At 44.4% G+C, this 27803-nt stretch overlaps 1 protein-coding gene across 1 annotated transcript; it reads right to left on the bottom strand.

The window, feature by feature from the left end:
• Positions 1 to 1030: 1030 nt before the first annotated feature.
• Positions 1031 to 27261, bottom strand: HAO1 (hydroxyacid oxidase 1). The gene is made up of 8 exons (XM_009991288.2): positions 27125 to 27261; positions 19208 to 19359; positions 10429 to 10684; positions 6229 to 6404; positions 5206 to 5297; positions 1846 to 2004; positions 1494 to 1563; positions 1031 to 1101 (listed from the first exon to the last, which is right to left on the bottom strand). Exons 1-8 carry the CDS (start codon positions 27259 to 27261, stop codon positions 1031 to 1033), a joined length of 1113 nt encoding a protein of 370 aa, XP_009989590.1.
• Positions 27262 to 27803: the final 542 nt, after the last annotated feature.

Here is a 27803-nt window from a genome sequence, read left to right as displayed (position 1 = left end):
ATGCACACACGTTTGTGTCACTTAAACAGCAGAATTTCCCCAATTTCACCCTGCTGTTCAGTTCTTTACAACGAAGAGTCCTCTGAGCTCTTACAGCCTACATGCTGCAAGGACACGTGCTTCTAAAGGAACAGCACGTAGTTGGTAGGGAAATGACACTATGTTCATAAGAAAGCAAGATTTAATCTCTACAATCTACAGTGTAGTATCTCTAAACAGTAAGCAACAAGTATCTTTTGCATTTTAAATTTCTGCATTTTCATAGCTGTCTGCTATCAAAACATTCCTGTTCATAGTTTCATTTTAACAGCTACGTTACTTCCAGGCGTGTAAGTTAACGTCAGCAATCATTGCAAAACACCTTCAAGATGCCACATTAGTCTCGTATGAAGGCCCATCTCTAATCACAACTCCCAGTAGAGCAGCTTCCCTTAAGAGCCTAGGAGAACACAGGCTGAAAGAGTTGGGGCTGTTCAGCCTGGAGAAGAGGAGGCTCCGGGGTGACCTTATAGCGGTCTTCCAGTACCTCAAGGGGGCCTACAAGAAAGATGGGGAGAGGCTGTTCAGGAGGGCCAGTTATGATAGGACAAGGGGTAATGGTTTTAAAATAGAGGGAGGTAGGTTCAGGTTGGATATTAGGAAAAAATTTTTTACTATGAGAGTGGTAGAACACTGGAACAGGTTGCCCAGAGAGGTGGTGGATGCTCCATCCCTGGAGACGTTCAAGGCCAGGTTGGACAAGGCCCTGAGCAACCTGATCTAGTTGGAGATATCCCTGTTCCTTGCAGGGGGGTTGGACTAGATGACCTTTGAAGGTCCCTTCCAGCCCTAACCATTCTATGATTCTATGATTCTATGAACACGGAAACACCTGTAAAATTTGCTTCAAGTACTTTCTTCAACAAGTGGTCTCCTACAGACCACCTCCTCTCAGTCAGGATTGCAGGTGGAGGCCCAAAGAGCTGCTTTTTTTTGTCTGGTAGCACGCTTTCCGTGAAACAGGCAACACACGAGGCAATCGTCTTCAGACCTAGACCTTGGACAGCAATACTCGATGTCTTCGGATCAGCGTCCTGCCAATTTCTTCTACTCTCTGGCATCCTGGAGGAGAAGTTACATGTCAGGGGAAAGCCCTGCTTTTCTATCCCACTCTAAGCCTTTTTTTTTTTTTTCCTCTATCCCATAGAAATCTTCCTTCTGTCAGATGAAATTCACCCCTTAGTGACCAAGGATTTGCCACTACTTTTCTATGGATTTATTGCTCTCCTTGTCAAAAATATTTTTCCTTGTTTTTACTTAATCTACTCAGTTCTCCATCTATAAGACAGAGATAACAAGTCCTTTTCCCATTGCTCCATAGTCCAATCTGTTTATGTTGCAAACATTTCCATCTCCCTTCCATAGTTTTCCACAGCTTCTTGCCCAGGGCAAATCAAAGCTATCAGGAAATGCGAAACGGAGGTGATTTTTACTGAAAGGAAACAATGTCTCACCTGTCAGTGCCATTGCCAGGCGAAACTCTTCCTTCAGCATCTGGAGAACTTCTTTTGCTCCTTCTTCACCCTGAGAGATTAGGAGACAATATGTACCATTATGTGTTCATATAGCTCATGCATAGATACGTGTACATATACATGTGCCAACAAAGTTTTACGCACAACTGTAACTCCTGAGTACTTGTCATCGTGAATTTTAGAATAGATGGTCTGGATGCACACAGACACGCTCAGATACCATCATGCACACACCCCTATATGCACACATATACACATCTGTGCATACACTAAGCCTAAGGAGTGAGTCTAGGTATATTAAAACAAAAATTCGAGCTTTTTTTAAACTTACTTGATAAACCAAGCCCCAGATGAGAGGCCTTCCGATGAATACGGCTTTGGCACCGAGAGCTAATGCTTTGAGAACATCTGTGCCTTTTCTTACACCACCGTCTAGGAACACCTCCACCTTCCCCTCCACAGCCTCAACGATTTCAGGCAAGACATCAATCTGAAAGAGTGAAACGGGGAATACAGCTTGTCTGCACCTGTAACCCTATTTATCTTTTGAATGAACTCTATGTGCAGGATCCAAGCTTTAAAGAAGCTCCATGAACAACTGTAACTAACTGCATGTACAAATAACACAGCTTTGCATTTAAAATCAGCAGTGACTTAGCATGTTGGCGGATACATGAAAAGGTCAAATTTATTTGGAGAGTCACATAAATAGAATGAGAATCAGCAGGGTGACACAAAACGTCCATCTTATCCCATGACATCAGATACAAGTCACTGTCAGATGCTTCTGAAGAATACAAGAAACAGCAAGCACAGAAGAGGCCTTTCCTTGATATTACCCCCTCAAACTTCCAGTGTTCACTAGTCTGGGGATGAAATCAAATCACTGACACTTTTTAAATAACTATCTTCACTTTTTTGCTTAAATATGTTATTCATTCATGCTAAGGGCCAGCTAGCATCCAGGAGCCCAGAAGTAGGCATTGTATCTATAGACAACGAGTAAGAGAAACATGTGCCCTGAGGAACTTATTCCTAGAGTAAGTTGAAAAAAAATTAATGAAAACACATCTTGATTGCAGAAATAATTGTAGAGGAAACTTCTTTGTATAAGGAGAAAAAAAGCTTTCTCAGTTTTGAATAACGTAGGAAAAATGAGTTCTTCAAAGGCACATATGTGTTGCTTTCACCAAGCTCTGCTTACTCCATACACCAGTGGTGAAGGCAAGGGGGGAAAAGGATTTTTACTGTTCCCAAGTCCCAGGAAAGTAACTAGGGAGTTAAGTAACACATCCACACCATGCAAGAGGTCCCGATGAAAAGATGAGCCTCCTGAATTCCAACTCAAACATTAATTATAGGGCCTATAACGCCTAAATAGTTCCCATTCATGAAAATCCGGAGAGAAACAAAACTGAAAGCCAAGTACTAAGGAGACTGGAAACTGTGTGGTAGTAAGACAAAAGGCACACAAATTCATATCTTTCAAATACGGATGTAATTAATTTCCTTTCTAATGGATAAAAAATGACTAGGAGATGGTGGGGGAAAAAAACTTGAAAGTGTAGTTTGTTTTTAGATTTGGATTAAAATTTTCTTGAAGTTTGGCACTTGCTATGATTTTTTTTTCCCCTCCCTTTGGTTTTGCTCTCTTGCCAAACATATTTTGGATCTATTTCCATATACAGAGACCGCTTTCTACATCCTGACGAACTGTACCAACATTAAAGTGCTATAATAACTAAAGTATGATGCAAACCATAATTAAAACATAGATTTCCTCAATGTGTAACTAGACACTGGAAATATTAACCAGCTTGCGTTCACCTCACGTTCTGAAAACCCATGAAAATGAAGCCAATTATTATGGTTCTAAAACAGAAACACTTAGCATGATCCAATACCGATATTTAAATTATGAAAACAGCATTGTGAAATATAGTTCTTTGTACTATGAAATCCAGTGAACACATCAGCTTTTACAGAGCCTTCTCCTCTCCACTGCGGCATTGGAAAGGAAGAACTCATCACAAGTAGTTTGCAAGTTTAATTTCTGTTCTACTGCAGTTGCTAAAAAATTAATTCATATTTCTTGAGCTTTCTCATTTCGTAAAATGATGTTTTTACTACCCTCATACATTTTTCCTGATGGATTACCTTACACACAGACTTGCCCAAGATTTTCAAATAGTCTCAGTGAAACTGGGGAATACATTTTCAAAAGGTGACGAGAAGATAAAGAGGGCAGAAGTTAAAAAAGAAAAATTCATTTCAGAAGTATTAGGCACCCACGCTCTGAAAATTCAGTTCCCTTTAAGGTGTCTAAAACTGAATAGCTGCACACTCTCCAATAACACAAAATCACATTTGAAAAAGAAAAATCTGTCTCTTTGTAGAAACTGGAGAAGTCCTGACATCAGGAGGTCTTTTTCCTACCAGTCCCCAAGAGTACCTGGAGACAGTCAGGCAAGAGCATCTCAGAGGATAATGCCTCAACTCCGTTAACTATTTAGAAAACCATTTGTGCTGGCATTTGGCTCCCCAGCACAGGGCTTGGCTGGTGAAGAACCAGCCGACACAACCAGGAGATCAATGGGTCCACGTGAAGACCTCAGGAAAATCAGTGGGTGAAGGAATTTGGCTGGGGAAATCCTCAGCCACCCCTGAGGAGATAAGCAGAGAGCAGACAAGCTCCAGGGGAGGAGGGGATGTCCCAACAGGTCAGCAGAGCTGAGCAGATGAGATTTCACGTGCAAAACACCCCGCAGTGAAAAAAGGCTTACCTGTCCCCCTCTCCCTTCAGAAAATCATCAAGGAAAACATGAGTTTTTTCCTCAAGGACACATTAGGAATACTGAAACAGTCACAAATGGGCTTTGATTCTCCTCCTTTTCATTCTCCGTTTACTTGTGCAGCTTTCCCACACCAAATGAAGTAAGATGAGTGATGACTGGAATTTTGGGGGTTTTCCTTCAGCCTGAACACATACTTTTTCATTTTCCTTTACTTCTTTCTTATTTGCCAGTTCAGAACTTCTCAAATCCCTTTCACCTTCGGAAAAGGCACGGGGTAGCACGACAAGGAAAAGGAAAAAGGAAAAAACCTGTAATTTAACCACTCTGTACCTTTTCCAAAGGTGAAAATATTTGAAAGGAGAAAAAGAGAGAGTTTCATTCTGCCTTTAGCTGTTCCGCAACTCTGTAATTTTTCAGAAGTCTCTGAAGAATATGAAAAGGGAAAAACAACTCTAGTACAACCTTCAGTGAACTGCAAATGGCAACAAGGGCTTTTTGAAAAAGGATGAGAAAGGAGAAATGAAAGAGAAGACTGGAAAAAAATTCTTAAAAACTTTCCAATTTCTAAACATTTAACTGACAATAATACACTATCTGAAATTGCCTTCCTAGATTTCCACGCAGGGTGCTGCAGCCGAGGACAAGGTGCTCAGGTAGCTTGAAGAAACAGCCACACACAAACCCTCCTCTGTTGTTTTTTTTTTTTGAGCTGACCAAGGGGAGGCTGTGTCTAACTCAGAGTATGATGCGACATAGAGAAACGGAGAGAGATTACTGCTCATGGGTTAAGGCACATACCATATTTACAAGTTTTTCCTCCAGCTACCAAGAAAAAGCAAATGAGAAGCTAAAACATGGAGAAAAACAGAGACATGCATATGGGCATCAGTACTTACAGTTGCAGGGACTCCATCAAGCTGTCGTGCTCCATGATTTGACACCAGGATACCATTTACCCCAATCTTTACAGCTTCTTTAGCGTCATCAGCTAGAAAAAAAACACAACCAAACAAAATATGCCCTTCCGTAAATGGCATATGACACCATGAAGAGGGAGATTTTGGCATCATTAAGAAACAGTGCCAGCTAATGCAAAGCCACCTTAGGGCTTCATCCTGCCAAAGCTCTATCTCAACACAGAAAATTGTTTTATCTTTAAGTAACAAGACGAGAAAAGCAATTTGAGATGTTGGAGCAGAACATATTAACACTTTGGATTAGCAGCCACTTTGGTTGCTAGCCTTTATTTTCTCCACCATGTCCCGCAACTCATAATGAAGAAATTATTTTGCTAATTATTTTCTCCAAACCGAAATTATCGGCATGATTATGGTCATAATCCATACTTAATGAAACCACTTCGCTGTGCTCAGGGCTCTTTAAACAGAATAGAAATCCAGTTTTCCTTTCGGTAGCGTGCAGCTCAGATCAGGTAGTGTTTACAGGCACAATGAACAGAGCAAGTTCAATCTTCCCGGCTCCATCTGATTTTGGATCAGCTGGACCAGCTAACTAGCTTAGTGACCAGCGGGGCTCTGGTCCCTACCTGCTGAACATCAAGGTAGACACCTTGCAGCACAGCCACACAAACCATCTGACAACTCTAGGTACAGTTGCTTCTGCAAGGGTCTTGGTTGCTGGGTTCCCAACAATGCATGAGAAAGAGAAAGTTTTTTTCCCCCCCTTTGATTGTTTTTGGCTCTGTTTTGGCAAAATCTTCCCCACTGAGCACAGCACAGAAACAGCAACGTGCATCCCACCATATTCCATAGCAGCAAAACAGATGTTTGCTGTTAAAAAGTAATATAATTCTATGCAATTCTACAGAAATTTCCCCAGCACGAGTACTTGTCCTTCCCTGGTGCCTCTGCGAGAAAGGACACCTCGCCTCTCCCGCGGGAAGCGGCGGAGCTACAAACCCCTGAGGATTCCTTTCATGACGATGGGCAGCGAAGTCAGCCCTCGAAGCCATTTGATGTCCTCCCAGTTGAGGCTTGCATCAATCGCCTCGGCTACGTACACAGCCAGTCCACTATTATCTCCAAAGTCTTTCCCCGAGGAGAATTCCAGGTCACTGCTTGAAAAGTTTTTTAATCTAAAATGACAAAAGACACAGACAAATAGTCTGAGAAAGATTCGTTGTCACCACGAATGAGTCCCTAATGCCAGCATCCGATATACCGGTGTTAAACCTTTGCTGTACTGCAGGGCAGGAGCAAAAAAGCCTATCCCAGCATGTCAGGTCACAGACCTTAGTAAGCAGAAACCTTTGGCTGGCAAAGGATTTGATAAGATTGGTGCAAATTCAGCTCTGGAGTCCCCAACACAAGAAGGACATGGAGCTGCTGGAGCGGGTCCAGAGGAGGGCCACAAAGATGATCCAAGAGCTGGAGCACCTCTGCTATGGAGACAGGCTGAGAGAGTTGGGGCTGTTCAGCCTGGAGAAGAGAAGGCTCCAGGGTGATCTTATTGCAGCCTTCCAGTACCTAAAGGGGGCCTACAGGAAAGCTGGAGAGGGACTTTTTACAAGGGCGTGTAGTGATAGGACAAGGGGCAACGGCTTTAAACTGAAAGAGGGGAGATTGAGATTGGATATAAGGAAGAAATTTTTCACTTGCCCAGGGAAGTTGCAGATGCCCCATCTCTGGAGGTGTTCAAGGCCAGGTTGGATGAGGCTTTGGGCAACCTGGTGTAGTGGAGGGTTTCCCTGACCATGGCACGGAGGCTGGAACTGGATGATCTTTGAGGTCCCTTCCAACCCAAACCATTCTATGATTCTATGAAATTTCTCTGGCCCAAGACAACAGTCCTAATGCTTTCAAAAGAATTAGGATAAAGTCCAGAATCTAAAGGTTCAGCATCAAATCCACAATGAGGTGGGAAAACTCAGCAGTAAGAGCACTAATCTGGGCTCAAGCCTCCTGTAGACCTCCTGTGTGACTTTGGGCATGACACTAAGCCGCTCCTTTTGCCTCAGTTTCCCCTATAAAGTAGGAACAATAATATCTGCCAGGAGCACTAGGAAGACAAATTCATCAGAAGCTGTGGGACGTTCAGACCCTAGAGTGGTACAGGCGGGATGTGAGAAGAGAACATCAGTCTTGCTTGACATAACTCAGGACTCACTGAAGGCAAGAGGTGCATCTCTACTTACCAGCAAAAATGCCCTTAGCTTTCCTGCAGTAAATTTGGATTTAGTTTCGTGGGTTGTGTTTTTGTTTTTCAGATCCAGGGAATTTGGCTATTGGAGGGAACAGGGGATTGGGTAGGTGGGAGGAAAGAAGGAGGAAGAGAAATTTTGTTAAGCTCCATGAATTAGATAGATCTGCATGGAGCCTTACAAAGAAATCCGGAATTTTCATCTGTGCAACAAGACCAACATCCAACCAGTTCAACATCCCACCAGTTCACCGGGTGTCTTTTTGTATGTTTCCTTGTAAAAAACAGGGGAAAGGGGGAAAAGAAGTTTGCACGTAAACATTAGCTACTATTTGCTCTTTAACATCAAATTAATCTCACGGCTTCTAGGAACTGAATGGTAAGTGAGAGTCCCTGCACCAAAGAGTTCACAGACTTCCAAAGAGTTCACAGACTTCCTAGACAAAGCAGGAGAAGGGGGAAGGAGGGTGAACAGAGAAATTTGGGCTGTTGCTTTCATTAGAAAGCTGAAGCAGCCCCGAGTGCTCACAAGCATTAAACCACCATCGGCAACACCAGTACCGCCAAGGACACCCATGTCCCACCCGAGGCTGATTGCTCTGTTCTTCAGAAACTGTGTCTCGCTCCACAGGGCGCTATTTTATACTCATATTCCACGTTTGGGGAAACGCACGGTATTTTTGTATGGAAACTGGCTGGTTTCACTGCTGATTTCATGCCTGCAACAAGCAGCGTTTCACACGGCTTTTCTGCTCAGCTCCAGGCCCAGAAGAAAACGAGAAAGGAGTGGGCTCTCAGCAAGGCCCAGCTTTTCAGCTGTTGGTTTGCGGAGGGTGGGGTACCCGGAGGAAAACAGAACCAGGGATAAGATCATATAAATAACTGTTGTTTTTCTTGGCCTGTGACACGCAGATCAACACTTGAATGAATGTTGCCTCACATACATTTCTGAGCACAATGGCACCTTGTTGTTGCTTCGAAACTTTGTTGAAATCCTGAAGCCAAGAAAAAGTTATCACGTAACTGAGCAGAGCCCCACGCCAGGAGAGTTTTACCGCCGACTCTGCAACAAAACGCTGTCCCAGTGTCATTCTGAAATCTGAAGTGATTAATTCCGACCTTGAAAGATGACTCCAACTCCGTATTATTTCATACGGTTCACTCACATAAAATCTCATTACGGTTTGGTCAGGTGGGGTCCAAGTGTTTTAGAACCGTCCTATCGCTTTCCTCAAATATTTTTGGGTTATTTGACTGACATTCAAAAGCTCTAACCCCAGGCCTTAAAAAGATACTGCCCCTAAAAAAGCTATTTAAAGTGTTATTTATTTTTTTTAGGTAAAATGACAATGTGTATCAATGATGTTTTGTCAAATCACAGGTCTATAGCAGGATTACTATATGGGGCATATTTTCACGTTAGATTTGTCAGGGATTTTTTGTTTTCTGGCGCTTTCCTCATAAGATTGTACTTTAATACAAAATCACAAGCAGAGTTAAGGCTGCTCTGTCAATCTTCATTATATCCGTTAGCTTCAAGGACAAGCGCATGGGGGAGATCCGACACCTCAAGCTCTGGAGGTTTTTTGCCTGCAAGGTGAAGAATTAGATTCGTTGCAGAGTCCCATGGCTTACCTTCAGTTTGAATATTATGAAAAAGAAGAAAGACCTCCAGATGTGATATTATGTTTCTTGCTATGTACATGTTACAAACTAGCTTTCACTCAAAACCCAAATCAAAGTTAATCTGCTTCAAGATATATTCAGCTATCCTTTATTTTGTTTTCTTTCCATTTTTGTGTTCGTTTGCAGGCTCTGAAGAAAAGCAAACACAGTAGCCTCTCCATATGCCATGGCAGACTGCGATCACTACCGACCTACCTGCGAGATTCTAGTGAGATTTTTCGCTCCACTTTGCAAACTCAAGTCCTAGATATCTCATCCACTAAATACTCTTCCAGCCAGTCCCTGGCTGCTAACGCTGTGCCAGTACTTCAGCATACGTTTATCAAGGTGGTCTCCATAATCTACCAATTTATATTTGCAAAAGGCTAGTGAAATCAGTGCCCTTACAACACCGCTGGATAATTCTGTTAAAATTAAATGCTGCATAGGCCCTGCAGTAGAGAGGAACTAGAATTAGTGCTAAAGTCAATCATGAGGACACGAGTTTTTCTGAGATATTTTTTCAAGGCCAGGTTGGATGAGGCTTTGAGCAACCTGGTGTAGTGGAGGGTGTCCCTGCCCATGGCAGGGGGGTTGGAACTAGATGATCTTTGAGGTCCCTTCCAACCCAAACCATTCTACAATTCTATGATTCTGAGATATAGAAGATGTCTCAAAACACATGTAGAGGTGGAAATTGTCCTCGAGAATTTAGAAAGGCTGATTGCCATGTGTTTTGGTATTTGAGTAAAAGAAGAGTTGCTTGGAAAGGAGCTTCCATGGTCAGTAGCAACACGGCCCTGGACCCAGTGCAATATCATAGGATAACATAGGTTAGAAGGGACCATAACATCAGTTGGAAGGTACCTTTGGTCCACTTAGTCCAGGCCTCCATTCAGAGCACAGCCAGCTCTACAGCCAGATCCAAGTTCAAAGTCAGAGCAGGTTGCACAGGTCTGTGTCTAGCTGAGTTTTGAAGACATCCAAGGATATATCGACAGATGTACAAAGAAATGCCCCATCTCTCTCATTTCATCAGTCTACAGCCTCATGTTCCCTGGCACACAATGTCTTTCACAGCCTGCAAACAGCTAAGAAAGCTTAGCTTTGACCCAAAGCAGATCATAGCCCAAGCATAGCAAGAGACGTGCTCAGTTCCCCAGTGTTATCGCCTAGCACAGCGTGTGGCACCTAAAAGAAGTTCCTCGTGCCAGAGACAAATTTCTCCCACAGCACCTCATGGTTACCATGGCATTGCTACATGTCCGTCCCACATCCCACCAGTGGGCACCTACCTGAGGTGGGGATGAAGCTGGAACTTGTTGCGCACATCATCGATACGTCTGCCGAGGAACGGTGTGTCCACTGTCACGAAGATCCCCTTGTAGCCTGCTCTCTCCGCACGCTTCACGAGGAATTTGGTAACCTCCCGGTCCTTGTACACGTAAAGCTGCAGCCAGCGAAGGCCAGCTGGAGCCGCTTCAGCAACTTCTTCAATGGAAGAGGTGGCCCAGGAGCTCAGCATCATCCCTGTCCCCATTGCATGGCAGGCTGGAGAAACACAAAATTGTATTCAAGACTCTCCAAAACACGGTGGTTCCTCTGAACAAGCACCTGGCTCAAGGGAGTGTGTTGGTGCACGTGATTTCACACTGCCTTTCCTCAGTGTTTACACATTTCCAGCCTTCCAGGGAACGCTACGTTAACAGCAGTTATTAACAGCAAAGGGCTGCTGTGAGAGCTCTCTAGCTTATTCTCTGTGCTTGTAGGCAAATTTCTGGTGGTTGTTGTCTGTTTGGGATGATCCCAGCTCCAACACTGGAAATAAAAGATACTGCAATCAAAAAAAGCCTTATCCATTTGAATAATGTTTTATCCAATGGGGAACTTTTTTTTATGCTCCTAGCATCTGGCTGCCACTTGTCAGAAGTTTTGGCACATACCTTTAAGGACAATGCACACAGAGTTTTAAATGAGCTAAAAAAAAATAAATGCATTTAAGGCTTCCAACTTTTTGAACGCTGTCCCATTGCTGCCGGTCGGTGGTTTGGGTCTGTCATTCTCAACATCGCTCTTCAAGTCCTCCTCCTCACTGCCACACACGCTCCCTTGAGCATTTTGATTGTGGCATTTTGGCTGCTTTCTCCCATCCCCAAAACATTCCCTAAGGTTCAACCTACATTTCTTGAAGTGCTCTTCAAGTAAACACCTGTTGTCATCCCTACAGGGTATTTGGGGGCATAATAAAACACAAAGTCATAGTCCAGCAGACAACCTTATTTGAAGAGTCAAGGAGGAAGCTCTACTGTTCTTTGCCCCGTCTCATGGCCTGAAGGAGAGGGACCCCACGTCCATTGCGTGATCCCACACGGAGAGCTTTACAGTTTTGGCAATAAAAAGTAGAAGTTCTGATCTCACAGAGAGTGGAAGAAACACATCCCAAGTGGCAGTCCCCAAAAGTAAATACAAAGATGAGCAAGTTCAACAGACAAGTGGTCTCAAGTCTCCACTGAGACCAAAAGGATGGGTGCTCATGCCCATACCCAATGTGTTTGGGTCTTTCCTCTTTCACCTTCAAAAGCTGTGGAGCGAAATCAGTGCTGAGATGTGGGCAGCCCCAAGGTTAAGCGTCACAGAACAATCCCAAGATGGGGTGAAGCAGCTGGAGGCTCTGTGCCGGCTGCCCCCACTCCCCGGGGTGATTTCCAACCTGGGCTGCACTACGAAGCAGCTAACCTCATACAACTATAATTTTTATGAATCTACCACTCATTCTTTTTGAGTAATCTGCCATTTAATGTAAAATAAAGGAAAACACACTGTAAAACTCAAAAATATTATATAAAGCCTTATTTTTCTTGGTCTACCGCAGCATGCGTATTTTTAATGTAAATGGAACCTCTGTTTCAAAACATCATCTCCAGGCCATCAAGGAATTAAAAAGTGGTCTTTATGACAACATTTTATTAAATAAGGATTACAAGTCTCAGAGTGGAAGCTTATGAACAGCTTATTCAAACAAATTGGTTACGCCCTCCCATGGCCATCAGGCAGCTTTCAATCAGTGGAAATACAGTAGCAACAAACTAAAACACTCTACATTTTAGTCATTCAATTTGTCCCCTTAAAATTACCGAAAAGAGCTCCCTCTCACAAAATAAGTACCTAGAAATGAGTTTCTTCTGAAGAACCCATGGATATTGAACGCATAAAGTCCTGTCAAAACCAGCTGCGGTGGGTTATCGCAAATCCCGTAAGCGATTTGCCAAATCAAGTCCATTAAGTGATTCTAAGAAACAAGGGATCCGCATTCCTGTTGCTCTGTCAAATACGAGCTGGTGGACAAGAAGGAGGGTTGCTAACCCAGCAATTGCAAAACCCTCAGATCAGATAAGGGAAAAATGTAAATGTTATGGTTCAATCTGCCTTTAGGTATCCATTTATTTCTATTCTTACTTTTCTCAAGTCTAGCTCCACAGCCCTAGGGATACAATAACGGTTGCAAAAGCAAAAACGAAAATAGAAACTGTGCAATAAAATATATTTGGTGAATGGAAGATTTAACACACAAAAATAAGACCACAGCCTTTCAACTTATCTGCATACGCGGCAACAGAGAAGATAACGCTTCCGTTTTATTGAAGATTAGATTTGAAGATTAGATTTAAGCAGTTTGGTTCAATCCGAGCTCAACTATCCCAAACTGAGTTACGGAGTTTTCACAAAAGCCTACTCAGAAAATCCCTCTCGTCTGTCCTGTAAAGTTAACTGGTAAAGCACCAGTTCAACACACGGATTTTGGATCTGCACAGTTAAATTCAAATTTCACGTGTACAAAATGGTTCAAAGTTTCAGAGATTCCAAGTTTCAGTTTTAGTCGATCTGTGCTTTATCTTGATCCTTTGGAAGCTTATTTTGACAATTTGCTAGACTTTCAAAAACATATAATACATAGTGCCGAAGTGTTGCCAGGTTCTGGGGTTTTTTCTACCTCAAATCAGGTTTTGCTAAAAATATACTCCCACTCCTTGCACATTTAGCTGCAACTGCAGAAAAGAGAAGCGATTCATTTCCTCCAACAACTACATTTTACACTTCCATTTTGGGGTGCTGCAAATACCTCTATTTGTTATTACAAATCAGTACTGGATCCATATTCCCGTGAGACGCTGTTGCGGCAGTATGTGACATTTGCCAGAGTTTAAACATCAGATTTTTCTAAACCAGCCTTTCCTCATGCCGTTTCAGATTGGTTTTAGTATTTTTTTTTTCTTTTTCCTAGTACTTCTTTTAATCCCAAGTATTGCCCAAAGCATACATTTGCCTTTGTACATACAAGCTCCCATTGAGGTCAATGACAGTGCCGAGGGCACGGCATTAGCCACACGCGGGAGGCTGGGGAAGCTTTTGATATCAGGATGATAAAGCTTTGAGTTATTTGTACTCCACCTTGTTTCCGGGCCAAACTCAACTGGAATTGGGATACGGTGGGGAAAAGGGGAACTTCACAGCCTTCGCTCCATGGCTGCCTTGAGTGGGCACAGGGTTCTCAGCCTCACTGTTACCTGCTTGTACTTAGCCCAGGGAAGCCTCGAGCAAGGACATATCTTCTCACCAGGGAACATAAACCTCAATAAAAATGGAGCTTTCCTCGTTCTTGGGGAACTCAACTTTTACATAGCAACAAATCAAGGCTGACCATGGGACAGGACTCAGTTGGGAAGTCCACAGGAGAACAAAGCGATAACCTTTTTAGTCCTTTTTTTATCCTGAAACCTCAGAGTCTCCTTTCCCTCTCTGATGCGACATCACTTTGTTTGGGAAGGGTATGGAGTTTGTCCCTGCAGGGAGGGCAGAGGCAACATACTTCAGGGGAGGACACTGGCCAAGAGCTCGGTTTAAGCTTGCCTGTTTTGTCAGAGTTACCTTGTATGGCAATGAGAACTCTCGTCATTTTTCTCTAGCTGTGCAAATTCCCGTTGTTCCCCTTTTAGGGGGCATCTCTGAACAGCCAAACTACCCCACAGTGATCATTCTTCCCCGAATCCACTGTCCCCAAGTTAGAGGCCAGAGGACATCACTTGGGATCAACGCGATGTCCTTTTGGCACGGTGGTATTTCTCAAGAGAAGCAGCCTGTGTTCTTGGAGCTGCATCTCCTAAGAAACAGAGTTGTTTAAAGCACTTAACATTACTCTCTTGACGAAACACACTTGGGCTGAGAAATCCCCTGCCCAGCCTTACCTCACTTACCCCGTACAAAACGCTGCGTGCGAGTTGTGCCTACGATCGTTTTGTTGACACAACGCGTTTTGTCAGCTGTGCAGGAAGGCTGGAGGCAGCAGGGAAAAAATACACGTGGCCAGAACAGATCTGGCTGGTCTAGGAGGGCTGTCATGCCAGACTGCTTGTGTACACGTGCACCAGAAAGTCCCTTGGCCATGCTGGTCTCTGCGGGGGGAAGTCAGGGCCGGGTCAGTCCAGGTCATGTTGTCCCACATGAATATTGTCCTCTCAATGACTCTGTGGAGCAGCCATACTCCGAAATCAACAATGTTCTTGGAACACCACAGAGGGAACAGGTGAAAGATGGGTACAAAGTCCTGCTGTTTTCACTGTGGCTAAGCAGAAAGAGCAACAGATCAGAATCCTTCCCTCACAGTCACTGACGTGTCAGATGAGCACAAGGAATCTGAATCCAGATGGTCAGCAGTGTCAAAGCAAGGAAAAAGCCCAGTGGAAGTCTGTTAAGAGCTGAAGGAACAAAGGTATTGCACCCTCTCTAGTGGAAATGATAGAGCTGCCAGTGACTAAACTGAATCAGGGGAAAAAAAAGCTTTTCAGTCTATATTCCTATTGTCTATTTGGCAAAACAAGACGTGCAGTCACATCCCAGGTGATGGTGAAACCCTTCTTGCGTCAGCAGTGACTCCATGTTTGAGAGCAATTGCAGAGGGTAAACATGAAATTGTCAGATCTGAGCAACAAGCATGCAACATTTTCAAAAGATCTGGCCACGGAAACAGTCAGGCTGCTCAGCCTGATTTTCAGCAAGTCAGAGAAGTCAGGTATTGCAATACCGCTTCTGGGCTAAAAGAAGAGGATATAAGGTAATCGGTCAGTAAGAGAGCACTAGGTAATCAGCAGCAATAAAAAAAGTGATAGAAATCTCGATAAAACAATACTACATCTCTCTTTATAATCATTTAAGGTTTCAAAAAATTGCTATTTCGTGCTAAGCAGCTGGATGGTGCATAAGATTTTGTCTCAGCGTACTTGAAGGTGGCTCCTATTTAGAGGAGCGTGAGCACTACCACATTTTCAGGGAGATGACACAGTGATCACGTTGGTTTGCAAGCACAGCATGAAGTTACGATGGCAAACGAATGTCTTTGCATGGGGGAATAGTAAATCTTCTGATGGACAAGCAGAAAATAAATCATGCAGAATCAGAAAAGTTCTGTTGAAAAGTGTTTAGAGAACAGCCCTCTGCTCTTTAACGATGGCTAAGATTATTCATCGGATTTGGCAAACATATTTAGTGAAAGAGGCTGAAATCGGAGTGGGAAGGATGAGAAAAATTCACCTAAGTCAAAATGTCATGTGTTGATATTTTCAAAATGGAAATGTTTTCTTCTGAGCTAACACTTTTGTTTCAAAACAGAACTATGGCTAAAAGCATTAGCTAGTAGGAAAATGAAACAAAACATCGTGTTTTGGATCAAATTAAACATTTCAGTTAATCCAAAACATTTTTCTTCCCAATTTTTCAGTTTCTACTGAATAGAAAATCCATTATTTGGAAAATGGCCACATACACTAATGAACTACAACTAAAATGCTTGGGAATATACTTGAAGAAAGACCTGGAAAAACTGGGACAACTGCCACGGTCCATGAAATTGTTTCAAGGACAAAAAAAGCTTTCTCTGTAAGGAAGGACTCCAGGTCCATTTAGGCATGTCAAAGAAAACTGAGGAGCAACCTTATTAAAGCCTATATGGACAATCTATTATTTTCTTTTTTTTAAAGTCAAGCTGGCAGAAGTATAAGTAAATCCAGCATCTGGATTTGAAGCTGTACAAGTTTTGACCATGATTACAGTTCATTCTGCTCAGAGTGGAGTTAGTTAACCTTTGGAGTAACGTCGGTTGTGTCGGATGGCCTGTCACCAGCAACTTTTAAAATTGCAACGGAACATTTTTCTCAGAAAAGACAGAATCATGGAATGGTTTGGGTTGGAAAGGACCTCAAAGATCATCTAGTTCCAACCCCCCTGCCACAGGCAGGGAAACCCTCCACTACACCAGGTTGCCCAAAGCCTCATCCAACCTGGCCTCGAACACTTCCAGGGATGGGACATCTACAACTTCTCTGGGCAACCTGTTCCAGTGCCTCACCACCCTTGGAGTGAAAAATTTCTTCCTTTAAAAATTTCTTCCTTTTCTTTCTTACCTCTTCCTTTCATTAGATCCTCTACTGAAACAGAATTGTCAATGAAGGTGTGTTTAAGGCAAGCTGCTGGACTTTGCATTATTTCGGGTAAGATGCACGCTCCTTCCCACCAGCTTGGTTGCCACAGGAGAGCATCCCTCGAGGAGCAGCAGCAGCGAGGGGCAGCAGCTCCCAAAACCCTGACAGGCCCCAAAGCGAGGGGTCGGGATGGCAAGGAGCTTTACCTTATGAAAGGCACCACGACATGCCCTCATCCCTAGAGAGGACGTTTATGCTGCAACCTGCGGGCAAACTCTTTGGAAGAGCAGAGCAAAATGCTGTTGTCTAAGGGAATTCCCTGGCAGGATCAGGCATCCTTCTGAAACATAAAAAGGTAGGGGAAGGGGTTGTTATTGCTCCCTGAACCGCCCTGCTCTGCAGGTAAGGATGGTGCGAACCCCAGATTATCTCTTGGGGTTTAACCTCAAGCAGGTAGACGTGTGGCTTGTGGCACCTGCTGAGCGGTGCCCGGGCACACACATGTGCACACTGTGAGTGCTCCTTTGGGCAGCTGCCATGGCCCCCGGCATGAGCCGGGGCACACAACACCTGCTTCCCAGGCTGGGAAGGCGCAAGACTCAGACCACACCATGCTTCTCAAGGATTGTCACAACAGCAGAGGCACCACCATATACATCGCTTCCCATACACCTGAGCCAAAAGTCAAGCTTACAAAGCATGCCAGGCTTTGTGAAAGCCACAGGACTATGGATCAGACTTTCCTGGCTTGTGCAAATTGGTGCAGCTGAAGCCAAAGCCGATTTAAAGCAACCAACAATCTGCTCGCTTATATTTCAGAGGTATCGCAGAGTTGAAGAGAAGTTGGATGTAGCAAACTCCCTGATCTCGAATGTCCCAAGTTTAAGGGAACCTTTAAGCCAAACGTGTAGGTTACAGCTAATCCCTGTCATCTTATAAGGTCAAACCAAAAGCTTGGCACTGAACGCCCCGCTCCACCTCTAACGGAGCACAAAACCGAAGCTGTATTTTTTTTTTTTTCTACAAGAAAAGCTAATGCAACACAGAGGATGTGATTTTAATTATGTCCTCCTTTGAAAGTGATGAAAAATTTACCAGCTCCCACGGATATGTTTATTTGACCGCGCATTCAAACCGTTGCCAGCACATCAAGCTCTCCTAGCTCGAAAACCTAAGACGACGAAATGCAATAATCATATGTTAAAGTTTGAAAACGTAAGTGCACAAAAGTCAGGAAATTCCAAAATTAAGTTATCTACCACAACCATAACTCAGCCCTGATAGTCCACCATATTGTACTGCTCAACTCTACATGTTGTTAGAGATTTATGTCTTAAAACGTGGCCGGGCCATAATATTGGTGGGAATTTGTTGTTATGGACCATCCTGAATTTTGTGTGTTTCGAATCTCACCCTTAATATTGCACTAATGTGTTTGCATTTAACAGTATACTGCCTCAGAGTTTCCTCCCAGCATAACCTGGGCCAGAAACAATCCATAAGGGTTGCCAAAGGACAGGACAGCACCAAGGCTTCACTGGACACCGCTTCACAAACCAATTCAAGGTATTCGAGCTCCACCGTGCGGAACGTGCCTGTAAGTACAACAGGCATCAAATCTTTGGCTTCCTAATAAATCTCTTGGGAAGGGGGAAACGTTATTCCCAAACAGACTAGAAAATGGGAGAAGTCTGCTTTTACAGAGCTCGCTGCTGGAGTTGAGCTGCAGCCCATCACGGTGCGCATCGCGGTGACACGGCTTTTTAATGAGAACTGGGACCAGCTCCCGCTGCAGGGCAGATAATGAGACTCACTTCACCCAAGCTTTTGCAACGCCGTTAGATGAATCGCTCAGCCATGCACAGGATTATTATTTTTTTTAAATATTGCTTATTTAGCTTTTGTATCCTCTTTCATCCCGTGCTAAAGCGCTCAAACACACAGCCCAATGCTGCTTGTATGCAACAGGCACATCGCGTGACACCCCTCTCGGATTTTGTGCCATCCTGCAGCTCGGGTTAAAAGAGTACAAAACCATTTCTCACCTGAATTCCAGTTAAGGTCCCATTTCTCGCAGTCTTTTAGGCTGCGACCTCCGTGCTGGCAATGTCTTTGTGCAGCATCTAGCCCAGAGGAGCCCTTAACTCGTCAGCTCCCTGGGATGTGCACAAAGAGCTCTCTTCAAAGCGATTCTTCTTCCCAAACAAGCAAAGGCTCCTGAATTTCTAGAAACAGTTCTGTACCAGGAAGAATGTTGCCGTGACCGTGCATACAGTTACATTCATAGAACATTTAGAAAGATATATAGATGTAGTTTTCAGTTTTGTATTTCTTGCAAGTGATTTCCCTCAAAACTTTCCCTGTTGCGTACTGCGTTTCTCACCCGTGTCATTGAGAGGGAGAACCCACACCCAGAACAGACAAAGGAAAACAGTAAAAAAAAACAAACCCAAAAATAAACCCTATCACCCTGAGGAGCAACTCAAACCCATCAGGGACGCAGCCTCAGGAGCAAGAAGCCAAGGCAGGCTCCACGACCAGCAGGCACAGTATTACTCCGTTGCGCTCTGACTCGCTGCAGGGGGCACTGAGCACGGTTTACCTTTAGCAGTAGCTGTCTCTCCGTCAGCATGAGCCATGCGCTGCATCGCGGTCGCTCCGACGCAGATGGGCATGCTGATTTTCTGCCCCAAGACTGAGGTTGACAGGTCCATTACCGACACGTCCCTGAGCACCCGGGGGTACAGCTTCCATCTACACAGAGACAAATAAAAGAGGATAGAAAGCCTGCAATCAGCGTTATTTACGGTTCCTAACAGCCAAGAGCAGATTTTCTTGCTGTCAGGAGAAACACGGTGAAAGATGTGTTGGGGCTGGAGCAGAACTTCATTGCGTGACCCAGAGCTGCAGTGGGACCCACGAAACACACAAAGCCAGGAGGGAGCAGGCAAGAAGGGACCGAAATCCAGCGATGGTGAAAGAGGCAAAGAGCCTTTCAACATCAGTGGCTGGTATCATTTGAAAGAAAAGACAGGAGCTGCAAAATAATAAGGTTTATGGTGAGTCTCGGCCTCCCCAAAAGCATTGGGGCAGAACTGGATGACAGAGGGTGTGCAGGAACAGAAGTCATCAGCCTCTCTGGGTTACTTCTCCTATGGGCTAGGGAGCCAAAAGACACAGGATTTTTGCATAAAACTAGTCTGACTAACACTCTAAGCCCTCCTAGTCCCTGTGCTATGAGTTTCTGAAATGAGACTGCACAGAAACGAGCTGCCACGCTTCTTCCCGTGGGAAGTGGGTGGGCGAGATGTTTGCCCTGGCTTTCCTCAGCTTAGGGAAGGTGGAAATCCACTGCATCACGTCTCCGCTGGCGCTGAGACTGAACTGCTTTGCTTGGAGAGGTCCTGTCCCCAACAGTCACCAGCTGCTGTGCCACACGGAGTTGCTGGGACTTCAGTTGCAGCCCCAGGGACAGCCCATTGGACCACAGGGACTCCGGACTTCCAGGAAAAGACCAAAACGCGGCCACTGTAATTTGGTGCAAGAAAAGACCGAGTAGCACAACTGCTTTCCCAACAGGGCAAATTACAGTCTGGCCCTCGAATGACGTGGCACAGCATCTGCTCAACCGTTCCTGACCTTGTCTTGCCTTCAACGTGTCCACCAGAAACCACCTCAGCCCAGAGCTGGGGTCTTAAGTCTGGGTACGAATGGAAGCTGACTCCAAACCAGAGCAAACTAAAATACGCTTAATCTGAAATTACAATTTCTTGCAGCCAAGCTGGTCACTGAATGCTTGCACGCACAGAAATTATTTCTCCCCCATCATCAACAACAGCAGCACAACAGTATCACGATCCCTCTTAGGATGGGGTCAACTAGACGACACCGCAGCGTCCAAACTTATCTTAATAGGGTCACGTTCCTGGGGGTACCTGTGAAACTGGACTTTTTCTGACCACCCAGGTGATGTCACAGCGCAGCCTCTCTTACTAGAAGCCACCAGAGGGTGTGCATTAGCAGGGGCTGCCTCTCCACACGGATGTGTGCCCAGCGAGGCCAAAGGCTCTCTGCAAGCAGCAGTAGGGCACGCGTCAACCTCCTGCTAAGGCATTGCTCCCTCTGAAAGCGCTCTGCACTTTTAGATGATGGCTGTTGATTTTTAATCACAGAAAAATAATTAAAAGCTTAATCTCTGGTACTGCTGGACCTGACTACCTGCTCAGCACTAGAAAGCCTGAGACTGGTATGATTATTACTAGCAAGGAGATAGCAACCGGAGCCACTGTTACCCTCAGACTGTGCTCTGACGGCGAGTAGAGGTCAGCTTGAGCTGACAAGTTAGAAAAAAAGAGAAAAGACACAACCTCTTCATTTTATGAAAAGATGAAGAGACATTTCCATAAGACACCTGGGACAGAGCCAGGAGGAGACCCAAATTTCTGAAGCCTTAGAGCACCAGGTCATGCCAGCTCTCCAGGGAGGAGGAAGATGGTTATGATCCTTGGAAGCAGACGTGGAGTTGTGGGAGTCAGCTGTATTATTCGATGCCAAGACACACACTGCAAGTATGTCTCCTCAGACTTGTTTTCAGGCTATTGTATCGGTTTGTTATTTTTCAGGGGACGATGGGCTTGGGGTGGGACAAAGAAAACATGACTTTTTCCTCCCCCTTGCTTCCTAATCTTCATTCCAAAGGCTTTCTCCCAGCTCTGAGACATCTTTTCCCAGCAGATCTAAAGAAAATAAAAAATCCTTTACTAACCTTGCTCATTTTTACAGTCAAACTCAAAAGCATAAGGATGTGAAGTATCTCCCTCTTCCCCAGCCTCCTAGTTTCTCTGCTCTCCCAGACCTCTTGGATTTTTACCTGCTGGAAGCCACTGCCATCTCAAAGCACACGCATGAGGGTCAGTCCTGAAGCACCAACATTTCTCTAGTGCTTTTAGCTCAGGAAAAGAAGTGGAAAGAGCAAAAATCCTCCCAACACTGTATGCAAGAAAAATGACGCTGTTTCAAGCAGCAATAAACGGCCTCTCTCCCACTCACCTTTATGTGCCACCAAATTACTCCATCCATTAATTTTTTGGGCTGCTCAGGCTCATTAGCCCCAGACTTTAAACATAAATATCTCCTCTGATGCCTTCTGTGGCTTCTCTTCCCCTCACACCTTCTGAGGTCGCATCCTCTAGATTAACGTCAAATCAATACTCAAATCTGAGTATTTACTGGGTCCCGTGAAAAACACCAGTAGGGATTACTACTGTAGTATTATACTCTTTAACTAAAACCTGATGTTCCTCTGGAAACACGGATGTTTTCAGCCATGAGTTTGCCAGACACCTCAAGTGAGGCATTTTCTGGACAAGCCATAGGGAAATGCCCTTAACAACAGCAAACAAAACCCAAGAGCAGGATTTCCCACTAACCAGAGCTGTGTTCGTTAGGCTGCCACACACCACCTGCTTCCTCCAAATCTTTTCACTCAAAGATTTAAAAGATTTCCTGGGTATTTTGTAAAAACCTTGGATGGTTTTTTTTTATTATCTTCTCCTCATCACCCACGTCTTTTCCCAGCCAAGTCCGCACTCGTGTGCCGCAATCAGCGAGCGCATTTTCCGTCCCAGCTGGAAGCGAGGAGATGCCGCAGTGGGGAAGGCAGAGAGCGCTCCCGATTTAGATAACTCCAGCTAAATGCCGTTGTGAAAGCAGGATGAAAGGGAAGGAGGAGGAATTAGGGTTTTGAGGTGTTTTTTGCTCTTCCCTTCATGCTTAAAAATTTCAGAATGTGAATTATCTTGCAGCTGGGTAAGAAGGAAGCACTCACTGCTTTCCCCTTCCCATTTTCAGTTGTGAAACATGTTGAGATTTTCAAACTGCAACACATTTTCAAGCAGCTCTTCTTGTTTCCTTTGCGAGCTGTTACCAAACCCTCCCTTCGCACTGCATCACAAGCGGAGCGCTCGGCAAAGGACGCACTGCTCAGCCAATGTCTCCATCCCAACTCCAACCCGCTCTGTTACCTTCATCTCCCCTTCCCATTGCAAGGGGCAGGTGCTGGTGCTCTGCAAGGTTATGCAAGAGATGCTTTCGCTTGAGGAAAAGTGATTTTTGTCTTCCAGGGCTGCTTGCCATCCACACGGCGACTCTTTTCGCAGCATTCTGCGACTCCGAGGCGAAAGACATCACAGAAATGCAACTAACATATTATTATTACAAGCATTCCTTTCCTTTTCTCCTCCCTACAACTTCATGTGCTTGTTTGACCCCACTCACCTTCTCAGCCTTGCTTTTTTAACCAATATTTAAACTATTGCTGTGCCCAGTCATTTTAAACGCCCTTCATACCTAGCCACAAGTCAATGATAATTCTGCAGAAAATACACATCGATGCTGTCACCGATAAACCAGTGATTGCTGTTCCTCAGAAGTGACATTAGAACACATCTTCTCCAAAGGCCGCCGGGGAGTCGGTGGCAGAACATGTCACAGCGGATTAGCAGAAACGCGTTCCCACACACACGCACAGACGTCCCCCTTCGTTAACGTGCCGAAAGGGGAGACTTTGGATTGATTCCTTGAATGCCATCAAGCTAAAGGCGTCCTGACCTTGTCATAAAATCTATTCTCCGTTCAGGCCCCTCGGTTCCTTGACAACTTGAGAGGGAATTTAATCACCAGACAACACGGTGTGGGAAGGGCACGCGGCGTTTTGAGACGCAAAGCAAATGCAAGGTGAACACGGTCAGATGCCGCAGGGAGTAACATCTGCTCTGACATCCCAAATCATCTGTTGCAGCCCTAACGCCTCACTTACACTGGTGTCATCTCCACGTCATTTGAAAACTACAAATAAAACCCAATTATCTGCCCTTAACAGAAACACGCTGATGTTGAAGTGTGAACTCCGGTTCTTCCCTCAATCCCAGAAGAGCTGGAAGCTGGAGAGGAGTTAGTGTACGTGGTGCTAACCTCATCTTAAACACCGGCCTTCTGGAGACGTTCTATGCTCTTACATTTGATTGCAAGTCCAAAGGACTTCAAGCTCCTGTGCTGTCAAAATGCCAAAACATTCATTTTATATTCTAATGAGTATGGATTGAGCCGCTCCAAAAATTGCATGGGTCGTTCCAAAGGTATTCCAGCATCTATCAAAACTATTGTTCATTTGCTACATCAGTCCTTAATAATAATCTCTCTATTTCTCCATAAATGCAACCACTTGGTTGCCAAAAAGAAATAAAGAGCTCACAGAAAAATCCAACACTGATTTTTCCTCAAATACGATCCATCCTATCAGTCTCCTTCATCCAAATAATCTTGCACCACAAAGGTTTGGGCTAACAATTCATGCTTCTGGTTCAGTTTCATGCTTCCTTCACTTCCCTTTAAACATAAACATTTATACACGAATCTGTAAATATTTAAATAAACTGGTTTTGATCAGGCTGAACTCTGCGACTAAGCTTCTGACAGTGGAAATCAATGGAAAATGAAGCTGAACATGCTTGTTTCTTTCACAAAGTCACCTGACACTTTCATCTTTGTGGCTCAGGGGTCTGAAGTCCATCTTGTTTTATATTTACCCACAAGCTGGACTCAGGAACAGGGAGAAAAAACAGCGACATGCTCAGAGACACACAAGGACTGCGTGAGAGTCAGAGAGGGAAGCAGGTTTGCATCCTTAATGATTAGGCTGTGCTTCTCCCAACGACATCAAAGGGAAAAAAGCAAGATTTTAAAAGTTGCTTGTGTCAAACACGTCTTATAAACCAAAATACTGTGAAGTCTTTATACCAGGTTTCTGCCTTTCCTAGATGTGTTGCCAGGAAGCCATTGCAAACATGGTCTAATAAGCCATTAACCGTAGCATCCCATGTGCTAAGAAAATCGGAATCCACCACCACGTGTCCCTCAGCAGCGACAAGTGGGAACCTCTGCAGCTATCGAGACCAAGCCCGTGGAGCCCTGTGCTCAACATGCTTCCAAAAAGGTTCAACGGCCCATTAAAGGGGGTCGTCTTTGCAGGGAGGAAGGTTCATCGGGCTGCAGGCAGAAAGTACACTCTGCTTACTGGAAACATTTCAGTCTGCAACCAGACAGGTAGAGGAAGGCACTAGAAACGTTGGGAATGATCTAACTTACATTTTTCAGAGCTACGTAAGGGCTATTTATGACTCTGATCACCTTTGCTATCACCTCCCTCTCGTTACGGACAGATAAAGGAGCATGTTTGTCCGTGAAGCAGTAAATCACTATATCCATGCTCCAGCCCTGCATCTTTTCCATTCATACAGGTAAAGCTGGTGAGCCCCAGCAGATGACTTTGGCGGCGATGCCCATGCCCATCCTCACTGGAAGAGCGATGCTGGCACTGCAGTGATCTGAACGGAGAGGACTGCGTGTCTCACCAGGAGAGGTGGATTTCAGGCTCTGATCCCAGCTCTCCCACTGATCTGCTGGGTGACCGTCAGCACATCACACTTTTCTGTGCTTTGGTGGACATCCAGAAAGAGATGTAGATGGAGCATGATGGAACAGTAACAAGCAAAGCTTTGACGTCAGCACTTCTGCCCCGTGACCTCTCTCTTTGGCTGTCAACAAGTTCTGTTGTTCGATGATTTAATAGAGTAAATCCCATTGCCAAGTCTTTTAGGTTTTATTAACTGCCTTTTTGGAAGATGTTTGAATGGACTAAAGCTACTGCAGAAATTAGGTCTTGTTTTCCTTAAGACAAATAAACAAAAAGAAGGGGAGCAAAGACAGAAACACAGCTTCCATCCCCTTCGTACCTTCAGAGCTGAGGAGCAGGAACCCAGTATCAAGGGCCTTTTAGCCACAGCAGGACTTGGCAAATTTAGTTTTACTTTTTTTTAAAATGTCTCAGGCTGTTCAAGGCTCTGCTAATTAATATCTCCTTCAGTTCCAGGCTGCCTGCAAGCTCCACAGTTTGAACACCTCTGAGCACTTCCTTTTAGTTTCCTTTCTTTACATCACATTTTGGTTCTTGAGGGCAAATAATGTCACAGCATTTGGAAGTGTTAAAATAAAAAAAAATAATAAAAATCATTGAGTACTACTACACCTCCTCCTGCTCCTATTTACTCCTCAGAGCTGGAGAAGTCCTTTGGCTTGTGTTTGAACAGCACCAAGCACATTGGGATTCCATGTAAAACTAAGAGATCTGGAACAAGTGGTCACAGTGGGGGTTAGTTTTCTTCTTCTCCTGACATTATAAAGCTTTTCTATATGTGTCCCTAAAATTAGGGTTCTGAGCCTATTTCTGAGATCTGGCCATTGAGATCACGTTAAATTAATTACTACTGAGTTTCCTAGAGCCTTAACAAAGTTCCATGGGATTTCCAGCTGAATTGCTCATAGCCTGTGGAAACGCAACTGGAGCAGCACCTGGGGTTGCTGTTCTACAGCAAAACAGCAAAGCGGAGAGGGAGAAAGAATAAGGATAAATTGGGAAGATCTTGTTTGGTTTGTTAGACTTGGAGGCATTTAAGACAAAGCCTTTAGAGATTAGCAAAGACAAGCGCAGGGGGGTTAAATGTCTGCACCAACACAGCATCCGAAGGAAAGAGAATCCAACAGCTGCTTAAGCAGTTGGATTTGGCTCAGTCGGGCTGAGGCGATCAGCCTCCAGCTGCTTTCTCTCCTCTGCAGCACTTGGGCTGATGCGCTGGGGCAGAGCAGCAGAGATGCAGGGGATGGGGAACCAACTGACTGGACACGAGTTTTGACACTCTTCCACCGAACCTGACAGCAAACACTGGTTTGCTTTGTGCTGACCATTGCACTTCTGAGGCAAGGGGTGACCTGAGTCCAGGTTTTGGCACCAGCTCAGGGGATCGGTTTGTAAGTCAAAACCTGTTTATAACAGATCCCATCATTTACAATATTTCCTGGTGAAGTGCTGACCTTCTGCTGGAGACCCCCTCGAGCACGGTTTGGCCACCCAGTGCTGAGCCTTGGCTTTCACGGCTCGCTCCAGAGGTAGGACATGCGACCTCCGTTCTTTAGGCTACGCAGCCCTGACCGAGCGATGTTGCTCAAGCACTTACCAGGGAAGGCTGCGAACGAATTCAGTCCAGCAGGAAGAGGCAAAAGGCAAAACTGACTCAGGAGCTACGAGGTACAACCCCACCACAAGAATCCCTTGCCTGGATTATAGCCCAAAATGTAGAAATTACACTTGCATCAGCTGATTAAATATTGGAACCGAAGGACTCTTTAGAGAATTTACGTTAATAAAAGAAATCAAATGCAGGTAAAGCTGAAAAGATAATGGATTTTAAAGACTCTTTTTGACAGAAAATGTTAGATGGAGGAGTGAAATGGGAGAGGCAGTTCTCAAAATGAATTATTTGAGAGTCGTTTCGATAAAAACCAAAAGTTTCAAAAAAACTGAATTTTGTTCACACAGAAAAACATCTAATATTGCACCACATCTGCTAATAAAGCAGAATTTACACCTCCTACCTCCCACTCCAGCCTTACATTATCCTCCTACCTTGAAAATGCCGCTACGTTATCTGCTAGCGTTTCCTGGTCATCCGCTCCGGATCGGTAATAATCATACACTGATTTGGGGAGAAATTTTTTAGCATGCTCTTCAAAATCAGCAATGCAAACTGGTTTTCCAGACATGTTTGCAGATCTCACGGAGTTATTCCTACTTCCCTCTCTTTTAAGCTCTGTATTTTTGTCTGTAAATCATTAATACGGGACCTCATCAGGATTCGGCTTACCTACACACACAAAAAAAAAATACACCAACTTCTTGTGTCATACTGGACTTCAGCACCACGTTTTATTTGACATGGTCGAGGCCAACCTAGACCATAATGAAATAAAATATGGCAAAAAGATAGAAGGTTAATTGGCAAGGAAAGAAATATATAGGTGGAGGAAGCATGACTTAAACCTGCTCTAAGAGGAATGTACTGTCTCTCCTGTATGCCTTTATCATCTAAAATATCCAGGAGACTGAGACAAGAAAGACACAATTTATGTTCAAAAGCAAAATCCTGATTTATACATTTGTAAAGCAGGTGTCAGCCTGGACTGGCATTTAGGAACACACCTAATACAAGCGGGTTTCCAGTTATTTCCATTAAAAACCTGGATATTGAGGCAAGTTGCAGGGACCCAGCTGCCAGGCAGCTCGGGCATCTAACACACCCTCAAGC

The sequence above is a fragment of the Tauraco erythrolophus genome, chromosome 2 (genome assembly GCF_009769465.1).
Source record: "Tauraco erythrolophus isolate bTauEry1 chromosome 2, bTauEry1.pri, whole genome shotgun sequence".
NCBI classification, from domain to species: domain Eukaryota; kingdom Metazoa; phylum Chordata; class Aves; order Musophagiformes; family Musophagidae; genus Tauraco; species Tauraco erythrolophus.
This window is presented reverse-complemented; position numbering and strand designations above follow the sequence as displayed.

Excerpts from the sequence above, each read along its gene's own strand:
- HAO1 (XM_009991288.2), bottom strand. The coding sequence starts at position 27,261 with ATGTCTGGAAAACCAGTTTGCATTGCTGATTTTGAAGAGCATGCTAAA. Across the intron at positions 6,405-10,428 it reads CAGCTTCATCCCCACCTCAG|ATTAAAAAACTTTTCAAGCA; the intron begins GTAGGTGCCCAC and ends TTGTCATTTTAG. Across the intron at positions 2,005-5,205 it reads TTGATGGAGTCCCTGCAACT|ATTGATGTCTTGCCTGAAAT; the intron begins GTAAGTACTGAT and ends TCACTCTTTCAG.